Consider the following 19249-nt stretch of genomic DNA (forward strand, 5'->3'; position numbering starts at 1 on the left):
TACATTAATTTATATGCATTGGTATCACGTGGATTGGAATATGTGAAATGATATGCAGATGATAATATGCATAGGCGTTGTAAACTATATTGTTTGAAATGAAGACCTTTCATAATAGGCCTATTTAATATTGAGGACGAAACCTGCAAAAACAATAAATAATAATGTACAAATAAATACATAAATCCACACATTGCTGCATAAATAAATATGTTAATAATTAAATGTGCGATGAGATAATTAAATAAATGTTGGGGGAAATTTAAAAAAAATGTTAAAGGAAACGCTAAACTGAAAGTTGACCTTTTTACTTTTAACCTTTTTTTTAAATGTAGCTCGTATTTATTTTTCCTTGAAACCAACATGCTAATGGGGTGTCAATCAAACATCATTATTTACCTCGCACATTTAATTATTTATACATTTATTTATGCAGGAATATGTGGATTTATGTATTTATTTATGCATTTATTTGCACATTTATTTACATATTTATCTAGAATCTTGTGGGTTTATTTATGTATTTTGCGTATCATTTATTTATTGTTTTTGCAGGTTTCGTCCTCCATCATTTAAAAACAAAGCACTACACATAAATGCAAACACCTTAATGTTCCAGACCAATCAAAATAGGTACATTAAATGATCAGTTAACAACTTCACAGATTCCTTATAAATTGTAAAGAGTGCATGGGCGCTTAGCGATGACGTTGTAAACGTCCAACTAGGCCGACAGATGGCAATGTTTATTTGTTTTCACATGTCTATGGTTTTAAATACCACCCTACATTTAACTGATGTATAAATAAAGGACTTAGATATAGATGTTATCGTTACAAATCCTTCTATACAAAGACCGTATAGCTATCATTTAAAATTGCATTATTTGGTGCCTCGTCACCTCAGTGCAAGTCATTCAGGGCCAGGGGCAAATTAAACTGGTAGCTGTAGTTGTTAATCTTATCCGAGCGAGGGCGAAGGTGTGCGACCCGTGTTGCAACTTGTCAAGAAAGTTTAGGTCGCCCTTGTAGCGCATAATGTCGGGGAGATCATGTTCTTCAGCTGTCAGTTGAATTCTCCAAGTTCGTTCGCGTGAATCATGCTGTGCGTTCTGACCAGAACTGCGGTAAGTGATGGTTAATCCTAATGTACAATGCATTAACCGACTAAAACGCAATGACTTTAACAGTTAACAGTTAATTGAACGCCTACCAAGTGTTATGCACCAATAGTAACTTTAGTCGTTATGTATTTTTGATATGCTGCGCGTTTGTTTTTATCCATCGCTTATATTTTTTTTGGAACATGATTGCACGCATTTGTTGGGCGTCATTTCGTCGTTACGAGTAGCCTATCTAAAAACATGACGATTGAATTATGACATGTTGAGAGATGACCCACACAATTAGAGGACAAATCAGCTACAAAATGTCAAGGAGTTGTGTTGTCAAGAAACACGGATGCCACTGCTTCGATAACATCGCCGATCAATATTTACCATGTTCAAGCCAAGGTTAGTAGGCTAACGTTGCATGTTTGTAAACAGTGCGCTGAAAGGTCGTCGTGAAAAAGCTGTTTTTTAATACAGCAACCAAATTAAGTCTCCCTTCATACCATTGTTAGATTTTTTTATTAAGAGATAAATTTGCCTTTGAATACATTTTCAAGTAATAAATAAAACACACAGTGAATTTATAAGATACTTAAATTGAACGCATTAATTGCACAATTACTATAGCGCAATAGCACATGACGCCTAACCTGCAGAATATTAAAATAATAACTAGTTTATTACTATTTTAAGGGCCGTGCACAGACATTTGGGCAGGCGCTCAAGTGAAAAATAAAGTGCACCCTCTCATAATTTGCCTACTAATAATTACACCACAGACTGTAAAACAGCTTTAAATTATATTTATTTAAATAAAAATATGTCCTTTGTTGTTATTATGCTAACGAGCAAAATCAATGTGGTGCATTACTGACAGAAAATACTATTTATTTTTATACTATTATTCTTTATATGTATTTACACTGCAATTACAGATGCACAATGTTATGAAATTAGTTAAAATTAAAATTTTGAATATAGAAATATGGGTCACACTTTATGTTAGGTGTCCTTATACCTACTTTATGTACTTACATCAAAAAAAGAAAAAATAAACAGTGTACTTATTGTGTTCATATTGTATTACAAAACACTTTTGCTGCTATTGAGGTGGTGGGATACGGGTAAGGTTAGTTTTTGTGGTATGGGTAGATTTAAAGGTGAGTTAAAAGGTATCTGTAATTATATGTATTTACAGAAATGAATTACAGCTGTACACTGTAAAAACATGTATGAACACAATAAGTTCATTGTATCAAATGATTAATTTAAAAATGAGTACATAGTAGTTAAAGACACTTAAAATAAAGTGGGACCGAAATATGAAATGAAAAAAATAAATGAAAGATATCTATATATAATACTTGTATGAAACTGAAACCGCCAGTAGGTGGCAGCAAGTCTTAATAAGTGAGTCAAAGAATCATGAATTCACTGATTTGTTCAAACCGGCTTCGTTAATGAACGAAAGACCATTCTGTATGTTGCAGGGAGATGCAACTGTTGTTTTTTTATTTTGGTTGAAACTCTCTTCATATCCTGATAGCAATCAATTATAGAAGTGGTCTACATGTAAAAAATTCGGTCAGAATGCAATGATACGATGGCCTTCCTGCCTCTCAGCGTATGTATTTCCATACCTCTGTGCACCCTGCTCACGCACACATCACACATCGTTCCTGTGTTTTGGATGAGCCGTGGCTTTGGAGAGCTCTCTGAAGGGAGGGTGGTATTTAATGCTTTCAAAGATAGCTTTCTATTGCTAGCCACTCTGAAATTGCCTACCCTACCTTTAAATGCAGTTTTTGGTTTATTGAGAATTGATGCCATGGGCCAAATTTAAATAAAAACTAATATATACAGCCATGACCTGTCGAGGCATGGACTTCACTAGACCCCTGAAGGTGTGCTGTGGTATCTGGCACCAAGCAGATCCTTTAAGTCCTGTAAGTTGTGAGGGCGGCCCTCCATGAATCGGATGCTCGATTGGATTGAGATTTGAGGAATTTGGAGGCCAAGTCAACACCTCAAACTTATTTTTGTGCTCCTCAAACCATTTCTGAACCATTTTTGCTTTGTAGCAGGGCGCATTATCCTGCTGAAAGAGGCCACAGCCACCAGGGAATACCGTTTCCATGAAAGGTTTAGGTGGTACATGTTTAAGTAGGTGGAACCTACAATGTTTAGGTGGTACGTGTCAAAGTAACATCCACATGGATGGCAGGACCCAAGGTTTCCCAGAAGAACATTGCCCATAGCATCACACTGCCTCCGCCGGCTTGCCTTCTTCCCATAGTGCATCCTAGTGCCATGTGTTCCCCTGGTAAGTGACGCACACATACCCGGCCATCCACGTGATGTAAAAGAAAATGTGATTCATCAGACCAGGCCACCTATTTCCATTGCTCTGTGTTCCAGTTCTGGTGCTCACTGTTGGTTCTTTCTGAGGGGGGCAGGGTCAGCGTGACTGGTCTGCGGCTATGCATACGCAACAAACTGCGATGCACAGTGTATTCTGACATCTTTCTATCAGAACTAGCATTACTTATTGAGCAATTTGAGCTAAAGTAGTTCGTCTGTTTGATCGGACCACATGGGCCAGCCTTCGCTCCCCATGTGCATCAATGAGCCTTGGCAACTATGACCCTGTCGCCAGTTCACCACTGTTCCTTCCTTGGACCACTTTTGGTAGATACTGACCACTGCAGACCGGGAACACCCAACAAGAGCTGCAGTTTTGGAGATGCTCTGACCCTCTGACTGTCGTCTAGCCGTCACAATTTGGCCCTTGTCAAACTTGCTCAAATCCTTACGCTTGCCCAGTTTTCCTGCTTCTAACACATCAACTTTTAGGACAAAATGTTAATTTGCTGCCTAATATATCCCAACCACTAATAGGTGCCGTGATGAAGAGATATTAGTGTTATTCACTTCACCTGTCAGTGGTCATAATGTTATGCCTGATCGGGGTATATACATACACAAAAAGCACAATTTTTTAGCAAAAAAGGTACTTATGTAGTTAGAGACCAAAAGGGCAGGTGCTTGAGCAGCACTTGGGGTCTATTGGTGCACGTCTCTGACTATTTTTGTTAAAGAATATTATTTTATTATGTTATAATGTTAAAAATAAAATTATATACATTTTTACATTTATTGATTTTTTGTAAAAAATAATAATAATAATTTGTCTCACACTCAGGTATTTTATTGCATGTCCTATTAAAAAATTAATGTTCATAATCATCTGTATGTTTAGACAAGGACGGGCCTGGTGAAGCCCTGCCGACTACCGACTTCAGTGCCGGTTGTTCAATTTTCTGACCGGTCACTGGTCCATCAGGAGAGTCTACCAAAGCTGCCCATTCCGCCGCTGAAGCAGACATGCGCGCGGTATCTGGCATCGCTCGAGCCATTGCTCTGCGAAGAGGAGATGGCGCACACGCAGCAGCTCATGAAGGATTTCCTCCGGCCCGGAGGCGTAGGAGAGAGACTGCAGAAGAGCCTTGAGCGTCGGGCACGCAAAATGGAAAACTGGGTGTGCTGGTTTGCCATAAATCATTCTAACTGTATAATCACATACTTTTTAAAATCAAAATTTTTATTTTTATTTTGTGTGTGTAATAAACTTTCAAATACTCAAAATATTGCAATTATTCTCTCTGTTATTGTATGATCCAGCTCTCTGATTGGTGGATGCAGTCGGCCTACCTGGACTCCCGAATGCCTGTGGCGATGTACACAAGCCCAGGGGTCGTTTTACCCAAAATGCACTTCCAAGACCGCCAGGGACAAAAGAGGTGGGTGACAGCGGTTACATTTATGTGGGCAATGAGACACAACTGAGCAAATTATTGAAATATTGAAGTATTGAGAAAATTAAGGTGTGTTTGAAATACAGTATATAACTGTTTATAACACATTTTAAATACACTACTATTCAAAAGTTTGGGGTCAGTAAGATGTATTAAAAATAAAGGTATACTTGTATTCAGCAAGGATGAATTAAACTGATCAAAAGTGACAGTTATTAATTTTACATCACCATTTCCACAAAAATATTAAGCAGATAATAATAAACATTGATAATAATAAAACATTGTTTCTTGACCAAATCAGCATATTCGAATGCTTTCTGAAGGATCATGAGTACTGAAAATTCAGCTTTGACATCATAGGAATAAACAGTTACAGTATTTACTGTTATTACTGTATTTTTGTCAAACAAAAGCAGCCTTGGTGAGCGTGAGAGACTTCCTCTTCATATTCAAAGATATTCAAAATTGTATCTACCCCAAACTTTTGAACTGTAGTGTATATCTATTATTAATTTGCTGAAATTTGAATCCAAGTGGACTAATACAGTAGTAGCCTTCACAAGGACAGTCCAACTTGATTAACATGAGATTAAGTGTCATTGCTCAAGACCACAATGGTGAGAGTTCATGATAGTTCCAGGTTCAAACCCTCATTAGCCCAGAGCATGCCTACATGTATGTAGATATATTCTTGAAAAGCAGAGATCATTGGCTTGATTTTGGAGAGGTCTTTAGATTTGAGGTTTTAAGTTTCACATCGACCTTTGCACAGAGTTCTAGCTTTGCTTAGCTATTTTTGGCATATGTGCTACTCATGGCATTGGACGGTTTTTTCAAAGGGATGTGCACTTTAGATTCGGCTGTGTTCCGCTATTAGATTTGCCCTCATATTGTGCAATCAACATTTATAGTGACATTTCATATAAAGGCAGATATCATAAAGTCTGGCACAGCTTAAAGGATTAGTTTACTTTAAAATTAAAATTATCCCATGATTTACTCACCCTCAAGCCATGCTAGGTGTATATTACTTTCGTCTTTCTGATGAACACAATCTGAGTTATATTAATAAATATCCTGACACTTCCACACTTTATAATGGCAGTGAACGGGGCTCACGAGTCTGAAGCTTTGAATTGCATCCATCCATCATAAACGTACTCCACACGGCTCCAGGGGGTTATTAAAAGCCTTCTGAAGAGAATCGATGGGTTTAGATAATTTACTTTGTAAAGTTTTAAATATGGATATTTATCTTACCCGCCCCCTTTGTGAGTAAGGCTTGAGGGTGAGTAAATATAATTTTCATTTTAAAGTGAACTAATCCTTTAATAAAGTTTTTAAAGCTGACAGTCTGCAGTGCGAATGAATACAATTGTTATATAAGCAATCTTTTTGACCGGTGTGTCTGTTTTGCCAAAAGTGTCGTACTATGTTTTTGGCTGTTCAGATTGAGCAATTCCAGCATTCTCTTTTATAGATTTGCTGCTAAACTCATTGCTGGTGTTTTGGATTTCAAACATATGATTGATAGGTGAGTTATTTAATTATTTTCTTAAGCAATTGGAAAATGTCAAATTTATCCGTTTGTTTTAATCAACATTCTTTACGGTGGCATAGTGGAACATTGCCTGTGGAATATCTGGGTGGCAAGCCTTTGTGCATGGACCAGTATTACCAGGTGCTGTCTTCATGTCGGATCCCTGGACCCAAGAGGGACACTGTGGTGAACCACGCAATTGGAAATAACCCTCCTACGCACATCACAGTGGTCCACAACTTTCAGGTGCTTCGCCACACTTTCAGCCTTTTTTAAAAAAAAATAGTTTTTGATAAAATCAGAGAGATTTCTGACCCCCCCCCTTCTGAACCAGCAACATTATTACCACTTTCAAGGCCTAGAAAGGTAGTAAAGACATTGTCAAAATAGTCCATGTGACCGTTCAACCTTAATGTTATGAAGTGACGAGAATACTTTTTTTGCGCAAAAAAACTAAACAAAAATAACAACTTTATTCAACAATTTCTTCCGTGTCAGTCTCTGATGCGTCGTGGTATTCAAGTGAACAGCATCAGAGACTGACATGGAAGAGAAGAAATTGTTAAATAAAGTCGTTATTTTTGGGGGTTCTTGTGCACAAAAAGTATTCTCGTCTAGGTTGAACCACTGGAGTGGTTCTTGTTCACATATTTGACCTTTGGGTTTGAAACTTTGCTATTTGCCAGTGACATTAAAGTTATTATTTTGTTTGTAGGTGATATCCAGTGAAATAAAATTAATAAAGATAAATATGTTTTCTTTCTGCATCTCACACACTGTCTGTTTCTCTGTACTCCTCAGTTCTTTGTTCTGGATGTGTACAACAGTGATGGTTCACCACTGACTGTAGATCAGATCTATGTTCAGCTGGAAAAGATCTGGAACACTTCCCTTCAGACCAATAAAGAGCCGGTTGGCATCCTGACTTCCAACCACCGTAACACCTGGGGCAAGGCCTATAACAACCTTATCAAGGGTGAGTTGAATGGAAAGTTGTATGCTGTACATTTGATAAAGCCTTTGTATGTCAAGAGGAACAGACTAGGAAAAAGACTCATATTTCTTGCTGATTTTTGTTTTTATACAAAGACTTATTTAGTTATCAAAAAAAGATCTCTGTGAGATTTCACTGTTAATAATCAAGTTTCATATTTAAAATTAATATAATTATTTAAAATACCAAATAATCATATTTATTAATGTCTATAAATAATCTTATTATGCTATTTATTTAAAATAAATATAAAATATTAGTATTTTTTCTCTTGAATGTGCATAATTTACATAGCCACATACATACATTTTCCACTCTAGAGCTCACATGAATTATTCAGTACTGGGCATTGTGTTGGTTGGTGGACATGGTGTTGATTTTTTCTGTGCATGCCTGTGCCACTCATCTTTACACTGTTCCAGATAAGACAAATAAGGAGTCAGTACGGGCAATCCAGAAGAGCATCTTCACAGTGTGTCTTGATGCTCCGAAGCCACGCGTGTCAGATGAGATGTACCATAACAAGGTGGCTGCTCAAATGCTCCATGGCGGAGGCAGTCGCTGGAACAGTGGAAACCGCTGGTTTGACAAAACGCTGCAGGTTACTGTCATGCATTTATATCTGTTCTTACATGATCATTGCATCCAGTGTATGCTCACAGAGTAGATATGAATTCAGATATATAGAGATATTCTTCTTTACCTGCACTCTTTTCTGTTTCTGACAGTTCATAATTGGGGAGGACGGATCGTGTGGACTCACCTATGAACATGCTGCAGTTGAGGGACCTCCCATTGTTTTCCTGGTGGACCATGTTGTTGACTATATGTAAGGATATGACTTCATATAATTCTCCATTAGATTAGATAAAAGGAATTTTATGCAAGAAATACAGACTTCTATTCAAAAGTTTGAGGTCAGTACAATTTTGTTGAAAACAGTTGTGCTGCTTAATATTTTTGTGGAAACTGTGATACATTTTATCAGAATACTTAGAAAGTTCAAAAGAACAGCATTTATTACAATAGAAATCTTTTGTAACATTATAATTTATGATGTCTATACTGTCAGTTTTGATCAATTTAATGCATCCTTGCTAAATAAAAGTATTCATTTCTTTTAAAATATCTCATTGACCCCAAATGTTTGAATGGTATGTTAATGTGTTAAACAACAGATATGCACTGATACTGATAAGCCGGTAATTATTTTCATAGATAACAGATAAATTACTAATATTAAAATTTTACTCTGTTCTGCATCACAACATTATAACAGAATTAAAATGGATGTTCATTTTGAGATTTGCTGAAGATTACATTCAACAGTGTTATGAAATTATTATTGTTATTAAAGATTCACTTTAAGGCCAGTAGGCAGAGAGTAGGTGGACTGTTCAAACACATTCAACACATTCACATAGAAGTGGTCGAAAGTGGAGAAGCTCAAAATGTTTTAGACCCATTTACACCTGTATTTAGCGTTGTCCACTTGTGATCTGATCAACCAAAGCACATCTTGATACCAGGTGTAAACAGGGCCTATGGGAGCATTATATGATGGTAATCTAAACAAGGAAATGAGCATGCACATTCAAATATCAGCCAGTACCAACTACCAATAAAAAAAATTCTCTAATATTGGTTGTTGTTTTTTTTGTGATAATGTATTGTTGTTGTTCAAAAAGTTTGTAGATGATTTGTTATGCAACATGTATGTAACAGGAGGAGAAATGAGATGGTACGAACTCCCATGATTCCACTACCTATGCCACTAAAGCTTCGATTCAACATCACGCCAGAAATCAAGAAGGACATTGATAAAGCCAAACAGAACATGAACATGTGAGGACATTTCAAATTGATATAACAGGCTTTGAATCAGTATCTGTAATAAATTAATATTAAATCATGTACTTCCTTGATCCATTTATATCCTGTGTATAGAATGGTGCATGAACTGGATGTTCGAGTGCTCAACTTCTCACACTATGGAAGGAAATTCCCGAGGTCTCATAAAATGAGTCCTGACGCATTCATCCAAATGGCTCTGCAGTTGGCATACTACCGGTAAGTTTGACACCCTAGTGCTGAATAATCCACTAGAAACTCATTTCTGATCAACCGTCTCTAAAAATCCCCAAAAATCTGTAGTATTTTGTTTTTACATCCCAATGGCTTCTCTCACTTCATTTTCTAGGTTGCATGCATGCCATTTATGCCACATTTCTTCTTGTCAGCATTTTTAAAGGTCAAGTATGTAATTTTCTCTGTTAAAATCCTTTCTGACTTAGTTTATTGTGCAGAGTTATACAAGTCAGTAATTTTTAGGGCTGCGTTTAAGTGCACATTTTATGTCCTTCCCCCGCTAACTTCCGGGTGTACGTCGTTGCTTTCGTTGCACAAGTGCCCACTACTGGCGGAACCCTTGCAATGGGTTTAAATGGAATGCCCTAAGCCCTTGATCACTTGTGGATAAATGAAGTGTGGGCACTGAGAGTTGCTGTTGTGACATCACAATGATGTTGCATTGTGGTCTATGGAGCTGCCTGAAGTGTACATATGAGTAAACTCGCTCTCTCAGTCAAAATTTTGTCTGTTCAAATACGTATCCCTCGTCCACTTGAGGAAGTTGAACGCAGCTTCTGGCTCAAACAGTGGCGGGAATCTAGGGTGAGACTAACTGTATTGGTATCTCGATAGCCATAGGGGGTGTGAAAACAATTTTTTGCAATTCTGTTTAGTGCCACTAGTGGCATATACACCGATCAGGCATAACATTATGACAGATGACGTGAATAACACTAATTATCTCTTCATCACGGCACCTGTTAGTGGGTGGGATATATTAGGCAGCAAGTGAACATTTTGTCCTCAAAGTTGCTGTGTTAGAAGCAGGAAAAATTGGCAAGCGTCAGGATTTGAGCAAGTTTGACAAGGGCCAAATTGTGATAGCTATGCGGCTGGGTCAGAGCGTCTCCAAAACTGCAGCTCTTGTGGGTTCTTCCCGGTTTGCAGTGGTCAGTCAGTATCTATCAAAAGTGGTCCAGGGAAGGAACAGTGGTGAAACAGCAACAGGGTCATGGGTGGCCAAGGCTCATTGATGCATGTGGGGAGTGAAGTCTGGCCCGTGTGGTCCGATCAAACAGACGAGCTTCTGTAGCTCAAATGGCTTAAGTTAATTCTGGTTCTGATTGAAAGGTGTCAGAATACACAGTGCATAGCAGTTTGTTGCGTATGGAGCTGCATAGCCGCAAACCAGTCAGGGGGCCCATGCTGACCCCTGTTGCCCACGGAGCAATGGAAGAAGGTGGCCTCATCTGATGAATCACATTTTATTTTACATCACGTGGATGGCCAGGTGTTTGTGCCATCCATGTGGATGTTACTTTGACACGTACCACCTAAGCATTGTTAAAGACCATGTACACCCTTTCATGGAAATGGTTTTCCCTGGTGGCTGTGCCTCTTTCAGCAGGACAATGCGCCCTGCCACAAAGCAAAAATGGTTCAGTAATGGTTTGAGGAGCACAACAACGAGTTTGAGGTGTTGACTTGGCCTCCAAATTCCCCAGATCTCAATCCAATCGAGCATCTGTGGGATGTGCTTTAAACGATCTGTTGCTAACATCTTGGTGCCAGATACCACAGCACACCTTCAGGGGTCTAGTGGAGTCCGTGCCTTGACGGGTCAGAACTGTTTTGGCAGCAAAAGGGGGACCAACACAATATAATGAAGGTGGTCATAATATTATGCCTGATTGGTGTAAATTACATATTTTACCTTTAAAACATGCAATGCATTCTGGAAGTGGAGAATTGCAGAACTTGACCAAAGGTTATACGACATGCAGTTTCCAAGTGATTGGAAACTGGTTTCATCCCAGCATTTGCATGCTTTCACATAATAGATTAAAGGATTAGTTAACCCACAAACAAATATTCTGTAATGAATTCCTCACCCTCACCCTCACCCAATTTCTTCTCCTCCGTGTCAGTCTCCGACACTGTTCACATTGTAAATCAGTATTGGCCGGCTCCTGCATCAGCAACAGCATTGGAGACTGCCACGAAAGAGAAGAAATTGTTGAATAAATTCATTATTTTTGTTTGTTTTTTTGCACACAAAACTATTATTGTTACTTTATTACATTAAGGTTGAACCACTGTAGTCATATGAACTATTTGAATGATGTCTTTGCTACCCTTCTGGGCCTTGAAAGTGGTAATGGCGTTGCTGTTATGGGGGATCAGAAAGCTCTGAAATTTCATAAAGAATATCTTAATTTGTGTTCCGAAGAAGAACGAAGGTCTTGTGGGTTTGGAACAATATGAGGGTGAGGAATTAATGACAGAATTCTCATTTTTGGGTGAACTAACCCTTTAATTGCTTGTGGATAGTAAAGTACCTGTTAATAGAAAACTATATATTAAAGTGTGGCAGGGTCTTTTTGTGTCTTTGTGCTCTTTAGTACTCAAAGATTGCTAACTGACAAGTAATGCTACGTGTTCTTGAAAATATTTTTAATGTATCCATAACTGTGCCAGTCCACTGATGATTGATCTCTTTCCTGTGTTAGGATGTATCAGATGTGCTGTCCGACCTACGAGAGCGCCTCCTTACGCATGTTTAAACTGGGCAGAACGGAAGCCATTCGATCCACCACCACAGAATCGCTTCAGTTCACACAAGCCATGGATGATCCGTCAAAAAGCGTACAAGTTTACATTCTCATTTGTCACTCTTGATTAAGTTAATTTTCCATGTTATTATTTCCATATTATTTCCATGTTTCATTTTTACATTTGCAGAATGGAGAGAAAGCATCACTGCTCGAAAAGGCAATCAAAGTCCACAGAGAGCACACACGCATGGTGAGCGTCATATGATCTTTAAATATTTAAACGTTTGTCATGTTATCAAGAATTCTCAGTAAAAATTATCTAATTTTCTTTTATTTTTGTTGATGCTGTGTTATAAATTTTCCTCTTTTTGCCTCGTCCTGATCTCAGTTTTTGTTTCCTTTGTAATCAGGCCATCCATGGACAGGCTATAGAGAGGCACATACTGGGTCTAAAGATGGTGGCCATTGAAGATCTGACGTCTTTACCTGAGATCTTCATGGACACATCATTCGCTGTGTCTTCACATTTTAATCTCTTCACGAGTCAGGTTTGTGGCTGCTTAATAACAATCTGTACACACAGAGTTTTGCTATTTATGGGAATTAGACTGGAATTTATTCACTCTTATGCCATCTCATATGGGACTTTCTTCTAAGTTTTTGAATAATATCTTGCCCACCTTTTTAAATAAAATGAAAATGAGAAGAAAAAAAAACACCATAAAAGAACCATAAATCCACAAAGTCAGGGTTTCTTTCTCCAAAAAAGGTTCGTAATTCAGTTTTACATGACGAATTCCATCCTCTCATCTTATATTTTAACAGGCTTGTTTTTTGTTTATTTATGTCACTGTACCTTTAAGACTTCTATATGTAAATGACCTCTGTTATTATTAGTTAACCTCTTTGCATGTGTAATGAGTCTTGTGGGTTTGCATAGCTGGCCTGCTTTACATTGTGTCAGGTTCACAAAACAATCCTGAATATGCCTTTCAAATGGTTAACATCATGTCCAAACCAGACGTGTCTCCAGGGCCGTCAATAGTGGGACAAAAGGTACTGATGCTTCTAGGGGCCCACAGCAACAACCTGCACTGGGGCCCCAGATACGGCCCTGCACGTTGCCATAAGATTCCTGAGACAATCAATATGTCTGTCCACACCAGACGCGTCTCGTAGTCATGACAAAATCAATATAAAAATCACAGCCTGTGAGCATGTGGGTGGGCTCTCTCTGCAAGCACACTGCACTCGCAATGAAATTGATAAGCACATAACCATATTCATAAATATTATCTATTGTCGCTTTCTGTATGGCTAAAAAGGTCACTCAAATAATATTCATACTCATAATAAATTATTTTAACATTAAAGGTGCAGTGTGTAATATTTATGAGGATCTATTGACAGAAATGCAATATAATATACATAACTATGTTTTCAGTGGTGTACAAAGACCTTCCATAATGAACCGTTATGTTTTTATTACCTTAGAATGATCAATTTCTATCTACATACACTGCGGGTTCCCCTTACAGTGAAGTCACCATTTTGTACCGCCATGTTTCTACAGTAGCCCTAAACAGACAAACTGCTTTGTAGAGCGCTAGCTACTCTCTATTGTCTCCGACGATTACATTTTTGTCATGTGTCGGCCACCATAGCTTCGAAAGGGAGGGGTGAGCGGTGGGCAGTTGCAATTTGCAACCGTGAATAGAGTGCACCTTTCAATAATCACATAATCAGTTCCTGAGATTATCATTGTCACAGAAATAGAAACCGTTTCTAAAATAGAATCCCGTCGCTTGTTGCACATTACCGTCTTGGCTGGCTGAAAAAAGTCTGATTAACATGAAAAAGATAAGGCTGAAGTGATATAAGGGACATTGCTATAATTAATCTTTAGCCGCTCAGGAATCCTTCAGATTGGGATCCTTCAGAAAGGTTATTATGCGCTAGCATACATGCTAACCCTCAGCCAGGACCAGAACAATGTTCGATAGACCTCCCAAATCTAGATACAAAGAAATACTTAGTGTCTTCTTCTGGTGTATCTATCCTATTTTCTTGCTACTGAATATGCATTGATAATAAGGGTGGTCATAGTGGTTATCGTTTTGTTACAATCTATGGACACACTTTTTTTTTTATTTTCAAAGAGCTGGAAGATCTTGTGTCCCATTTAAAGCCTCTCTGGAGACTCTGCGAAACAGTGTCTCACTGTCATGCAATACCTCGCAAATCATTCTGCCATGTTGATGCCCTTTGATACATAAATCTGACAGGGCTGCAGCAACGCTTCCCCAAGGACACTTCTGTGCTATGCAGCAATATCTTTCAGCTCTAGTCAAAGAAAGGATTGTTTTGGAACTGTGTTTACAACTGTATTGGCACAAGGGGTGTCACAATATATTGGTAATGATGATAACTGTGATATTTCAAAAATGAAATACTGATATAATGCAATTGACACTCCAACACAGTAGGTAGCGGTATTTCACCTTAAAGGGATAGTTCACCCAAAATTTTTAATTCTGTCATCATTTACTCTCCCTCAAGTTGTTCCAAACCTCTGTGATTTTCTTTCTATCTAAAAAGAAGATATTTTGAAGAATATGGGTAACCAAACAGTTGATGGGTACGTTAATGGGTAGTATCTTTTATATTTTCCTACTCTGGAAGTCAATGGGGCCTTGGGCCTGTTTGGTTCCATCCTCTCACCTCATATTTTAACAGGCTTGTTTTTTGTTTATTTTTGCTACTGTACCTTTAAGACATCTATATGTAAATTACCTCTGTTATTATAAGTTAACCTCTTTGCGTGTGAAATGAGTTTTGTTGGTTTGCATAGCTGGCCTGCTTTACATTGTCTCAGGTTCACAAAGCAATCCTGAATGTGCCTTTCAAACGGTTGACACCTTGTCCTAACCAGACGTGCTGCCAGGGCTGTTGATAGTGGGACAAAAGGTACTGGCGCTTCTAGGGACCGACAGCAACAACCTGCACCGGGGCCCCAGATACGGCCATAAGATACCAGCCACATTCAATATGTCTGTCCACACAAGACGCGTCTCGTAGTTGTAACAAAAATCTCGTAGTTCACCCAAAAATTATTTCCTACAATTGAAGCCAATGGGGTCTTGGGCCTGTTTGGTTGCCCATATTCTTCAAAATATCTTCTTTTGTGTTCAGCAAAAGAAATACATTCATACAGGTTTGGAACAACATGAGGGTGAGTAAATGATGACAGAATTTTCATTTTTCGGTGACGTATCCCTTTAATGTTTGTTGGCACCCATCATGAAATGTAGAAATGAAGAAAACGCAGTGGCTGAATCCAAATATGCTTACTTTTCACAAGTCAATGAGTAATGTAGGCAAAAATACCCGGATGACTAGCTACTTCTGGCGAGATTCTTAAGTGCGCATCCAGTGGACACTTTACTATACCATGAGGCTATGGGAGAGGAGTCGTGAATTAAGTGACACGCAACTGATGCTGCAGTAGTTCACATAACAATGACAACATGACGATTGTAGGACATCCTAATTTACATTTATACTACACATCCAGACTATATAGAACATACTTTAAAAAAAAAAGAAACAAGCAAAGTACTCAAGAGAGTTTGTGATTTTGGATGCAGCTAGTATGTAGCTACAACTGCCGCACAAAATCATACTGGAGATGACAAACAAAAGCAAGACACTCTACCCACAGACAAAAAAAAGTTAGTTGTGACAGCCCTAAATATTAGTACTTGCTCTTCATAATACTTCATTTGTGGTGTTATGGGAACTATATCTGAAATTTCTCATCTTTTAAAGGGATAGTTCACCCAAAAATGAAAATTAGCCCATAGTTTACCCTCAAGTCATCCTAGGTGTATATGACATTCTTCTTTCAGACAAATACAATAAGAGTTATATTAAAAAAATGTCCTGGCTCTTCCAAGCTTTATAATGGCAGTGAATGGATATTTCGGTTTTGAAGTCCATAAAAGTGCATGTATCCATCATATAAGGGCTCCACACGGCTCCGGGGGGTTAATAAAGGCCTTCTGAAGTGAAGCGATGCGTTTTATGTAAGAAAAATATCCATATTTAAAACTTTACAAACTGTAATCTCTAATTTCCGCTACTGTCGTACGCGCATTCACGAGAGACTGGCGTTCCTACGTAGGACGCTCCGGTGAAAATATGCTCGTTCTCACAAGAGCCAAGTTTTGTTTTGCTCTATCCTCTGCGATTCAGCGTTTGTCACTGGAACTTACACTACGCCTGCGTCCTACGTCATATGCTGGAACACCAGTCTCTCATGAATGCGCATACAACATTTAGCGGAAGTTAGAGATTACAGTTTGTCGTTCATCTGCGAAACAGATATCTGTTTCAGTGTTTTTATTTGTCAGTACAATAAAAGTCAATGAAAACCAATGTTGTTTCAAAACATTATTCTACATATATTATGCTGTTTGGATGTACTGTCCCTTTAAGGGCTTGAAAGTTTTGTAAATCTATATTATTGTGAAATGTAGCATTTTCATGTAAGCTGCGGCTGTGTTAATTTCAGGTTGGATCAAAGACAGACTGTGTTATGTGTTTTGGACCCATGGTTCCTGATGGTTACGGTGTCTGCTACAACCCCATGGATGACCATATCAACTTCGCTGTGACGGCCTTCAATAGTTGTGAAGAAACCAACGCCACTAAACTGTCCAAGTTTCTAGAAGACGCACTTCTGGACATGAAGACTCTTCTGGAGCAGGTGTCTAAGGCCCAGTGAGTGACGACACTTCTTTAATGGCAAAAGAAACTCTTAACAGAAGCCCTGAAACCTTTTCGGACTGGAGGCTTTTCCCACTTTCAGTATCATTAAACTGACATGTATTATTAGCTCATATTATTAGCTCATATTGGTATTCCGTATGAGCGTGCCGTGTGTTGATTCCATTGTGACTATGTGGTGCTTTTGAAACTTTGATCTGTTTGTTTGAGGACAGCAACATTGATTCTTTCCTGCCGGAAGTTGGGAAACCTGTTTCAAAACAGTAATTTTTGCAGTATATTTTAATAATGCTAGTGGCATAGAAATTACACACTTCACTATTCAGGGAAGTGACTATGGACTAAAAAGCTGCTACAATTCAAACGGGGAGAGACACGTTAATTCTGGTTTTACAGTTTCAATTGTAAAAATTGTAAGTTTGAGAAGGCTGTTGATGTTGTCCAGTCCATATCATGTTAAGCCCAAAGTATACACGTTTTTGTGTGTGTGTGTGTGTGTGTGTGTGTGTACGCTAGTATATGTGTACAGTGTGCATGAAGTGAATTTCACCATCATCACGTTACAATCAAAACAATCACAAAAAAAGTTATTTATAGATTATACACAGATATTTTTCTTGCATGTCATCAGAGATCCGTGAACATGTAATGTTTCGTTAAATTATTGAGATGTTTGCTTCAAATTTCAAGTAAATATTTCAGCTCTAAGGGGTTCGGCTGACAAAAAAGTTTGGGAACCCCTGAAATTGACTATACTTTGGATGACTATGTGTTCGTCTGTACAAGTACACTAAGTGTATGCATAAAAACCAAAACTTTAAGCTTTAAGGAGATTCATGGTAGTTTCACAGATGGTAAGTAGGACTGTTATTCTAAACCAAAACTCTCACAGCCACATTGAACTTTCTAAATCACTCAAATTTTATGATTTATTTCTTTGTGCTGGTAAATTAGCAGTAGACTTGGCACACATTATTGTCAGCAGATTAACTCATGTCCATTACAATAAATATACAGAAGCACTTATATATAAACAGTAAATTGTATTATTTTTGTTTTTAAATGATATGACAAAACAAGATTATATCTTTGATATAAAGTTAATAAATCCTCCTGCTCTGATTCTGGTGTGCTAAACTTGCTAAATTATGACTAGGATGATTTTTAAATGCGCCCAGGCTCTTGGTCTTGAATCACTCTTATAAACTACACTGGTTCTTCTTCAGAAGGGTTAATATATGAATACTCTGCCCTGAACATTCCCTTGATTTGTTGATACTCCCCGTGGAATTCCACTTCAGCCCTGCTTCCCGAGGAGCTCCACAGGAAGAGCCGTGTCCCTCTGAATATGGTCGTCTTTAAGGCATCCACATCACGAATCTGGATAAGTAAAAGAAAACAAGAATACAGATCATCAGAGAATCACAACAATCTTAGTGCTTGCCCGACTACTTATTTTTACTAAATGCCGGCTCAGTATCTATTTTATGTAAAGGACCCACAAAACAGTGCAGCATTAGCTGTCTTTACTTTCATCTCAAATGTTTGCTTATGTGCTTTTTGAACACAAATTGCTTGAGTTTCACTTTATTCCAACCCGTATAGACAGATGGGGCCCTATCATACACCCAGCCCAATGCGATTCCAGGTGTGACGCAAGTGTTTTTTGCTAGTCTCAGCCCGATGCAGTTACCATTTTTCAGTTTCCCATTTTTCGCCATTGACCAACAAAAACCTGGTCTAGAGTCAATACGACAGTATTTTTGTGTTATTTAAAGGGTGCGTTATTAATATGCTGATTTAGTGCTCAAGAACATTTTTTTTATTATTATCAACATTGAAAACAGTTGTGCTGCTTAATAGCCTACACTCCGGGGCATACACAAAGGGATGCACAACAACACAGCAGCACACAAACATTTTAAAATATTAAAATAAAAGGTTTCCTTTCTGGAGAAGCGTTCAGTCTTTCTGAATCTGCCATGGTGCAAGCGCAACTGGCTTTTAAAGGGAATGGGACATGAGACTCTGATTGGTTTATTGCACGTTACGCCCAAAACACACCCATGACTCATTACGAAATTAGGTACAAACCTTTTGGACCATGCGTCTGGCGCACCGACCTTTTTGCCATCCAGCAAAAGTGGATTCGGACACGTCCTAAGTGCACCTGCGCCATGCACTCAGATGATTAAAATAGGGCCCATAGTGTGACATCTCTTCACTTGTCAGCCAGATGATTGTGCTTATACATATATATATATATATATAGCCAAGCTGCATTTATTTGATCAAAATACAGTGTAAACAGTAATATTATGAAATATTGCGATTTAAAATGCTCTATTTTTATATATTTTTTAAATGTATTTT

General features: G+C 38.1%; 2 protein-coding genes across 4 annotated transcripts in view; one reads left to right on the plus strand and one right to left on the minus strand.

The window, feature by feature from the left end:
- Positions 1–706: 706 nt before the first annotated feature.
- On the plus strand, positions 707–17998 carry LOC307133114 (carnitine O-acetyltransferase). The gene is made up of 14 exons (XM_079827922.1): positions 707–1126; positions 4371–4649; positions 4793–4911; positions 6410–6463; positions 6550–6715; positions 7271–7445; positions 7886–8064; positions 8192–8292; positions 9189–9308; positions 9411–9533; positions 12044–12179; positions 12276–12338; positions 12499–12636; positions 16662–17998. The coding sequence occupies exons 1-14, from the start codon at positions 1100–1102 to the stop codon at positions 16872–16874; spliced, it is 1893 nt and encodes a 630-aa protein (XP_079684048.1). The 5' UTR covers positions 707–1099; the 3' UTR covers positions 16875–17998.
- adamts13 (ADAM metallopeptidase with thrombospondin type 1 motif, 13) overlaps positions 17149–19249 on the minus strand; it is a 33709-nt gene continuing 31608 nt past the window's right edge. For 2 of the 3 annotated variants that reach the window (XM_079827921.1, XM_079827920.1), the window contains one exon: positions 17149–18256. In XM_079827921.1, the coding sequence (XP_079684047.1) occupies positions 18083–18256 (174 nt within the window). In that variant the 3' untranslated portion in view covers positions 17149–18082. The remainder of the gene's footprint in view (positions 18257–19249) is intronic. The other variant, XR_013817366.1, reaches the window with a different exon arrangement.

The sequence above is a fragment of the Gobio gobio genome (assembly GCF_949357685.1).
Source record: "Gobio gobio genome assembly, chromosome: 10".
Taxonomy (NCBI): domain Eukaryota; kingdom Metazoa; phylum Chordata; class Actinopteri; order Cypriniformes; family Gobionidae; genus Gobio; species Gobio gobio.

Excerpts from the sequence above, each read along its gene's own strand:
- LOC307133114 (XM_079827922.1), top strand. The coding sequence starts at position 1,100 with ATGCTGTGCGTTCTGACCAGAACTGCG. Across the intron at positions 8,065-8,191 it reads GGTTTGACAAAACGCTGCAG|TTCATAATTGGGGAGGACGG; the intron begins GTTACTGTCATG and ends TGTTTCTGACAG. Across the intron at positions 9,309-9,410 it reads GCCAAACAGAACATGAACAT|AATGGTGCATGAACTGGATG; the intron begins GTGAGGACATTT and ends TCCTGTGTATAG.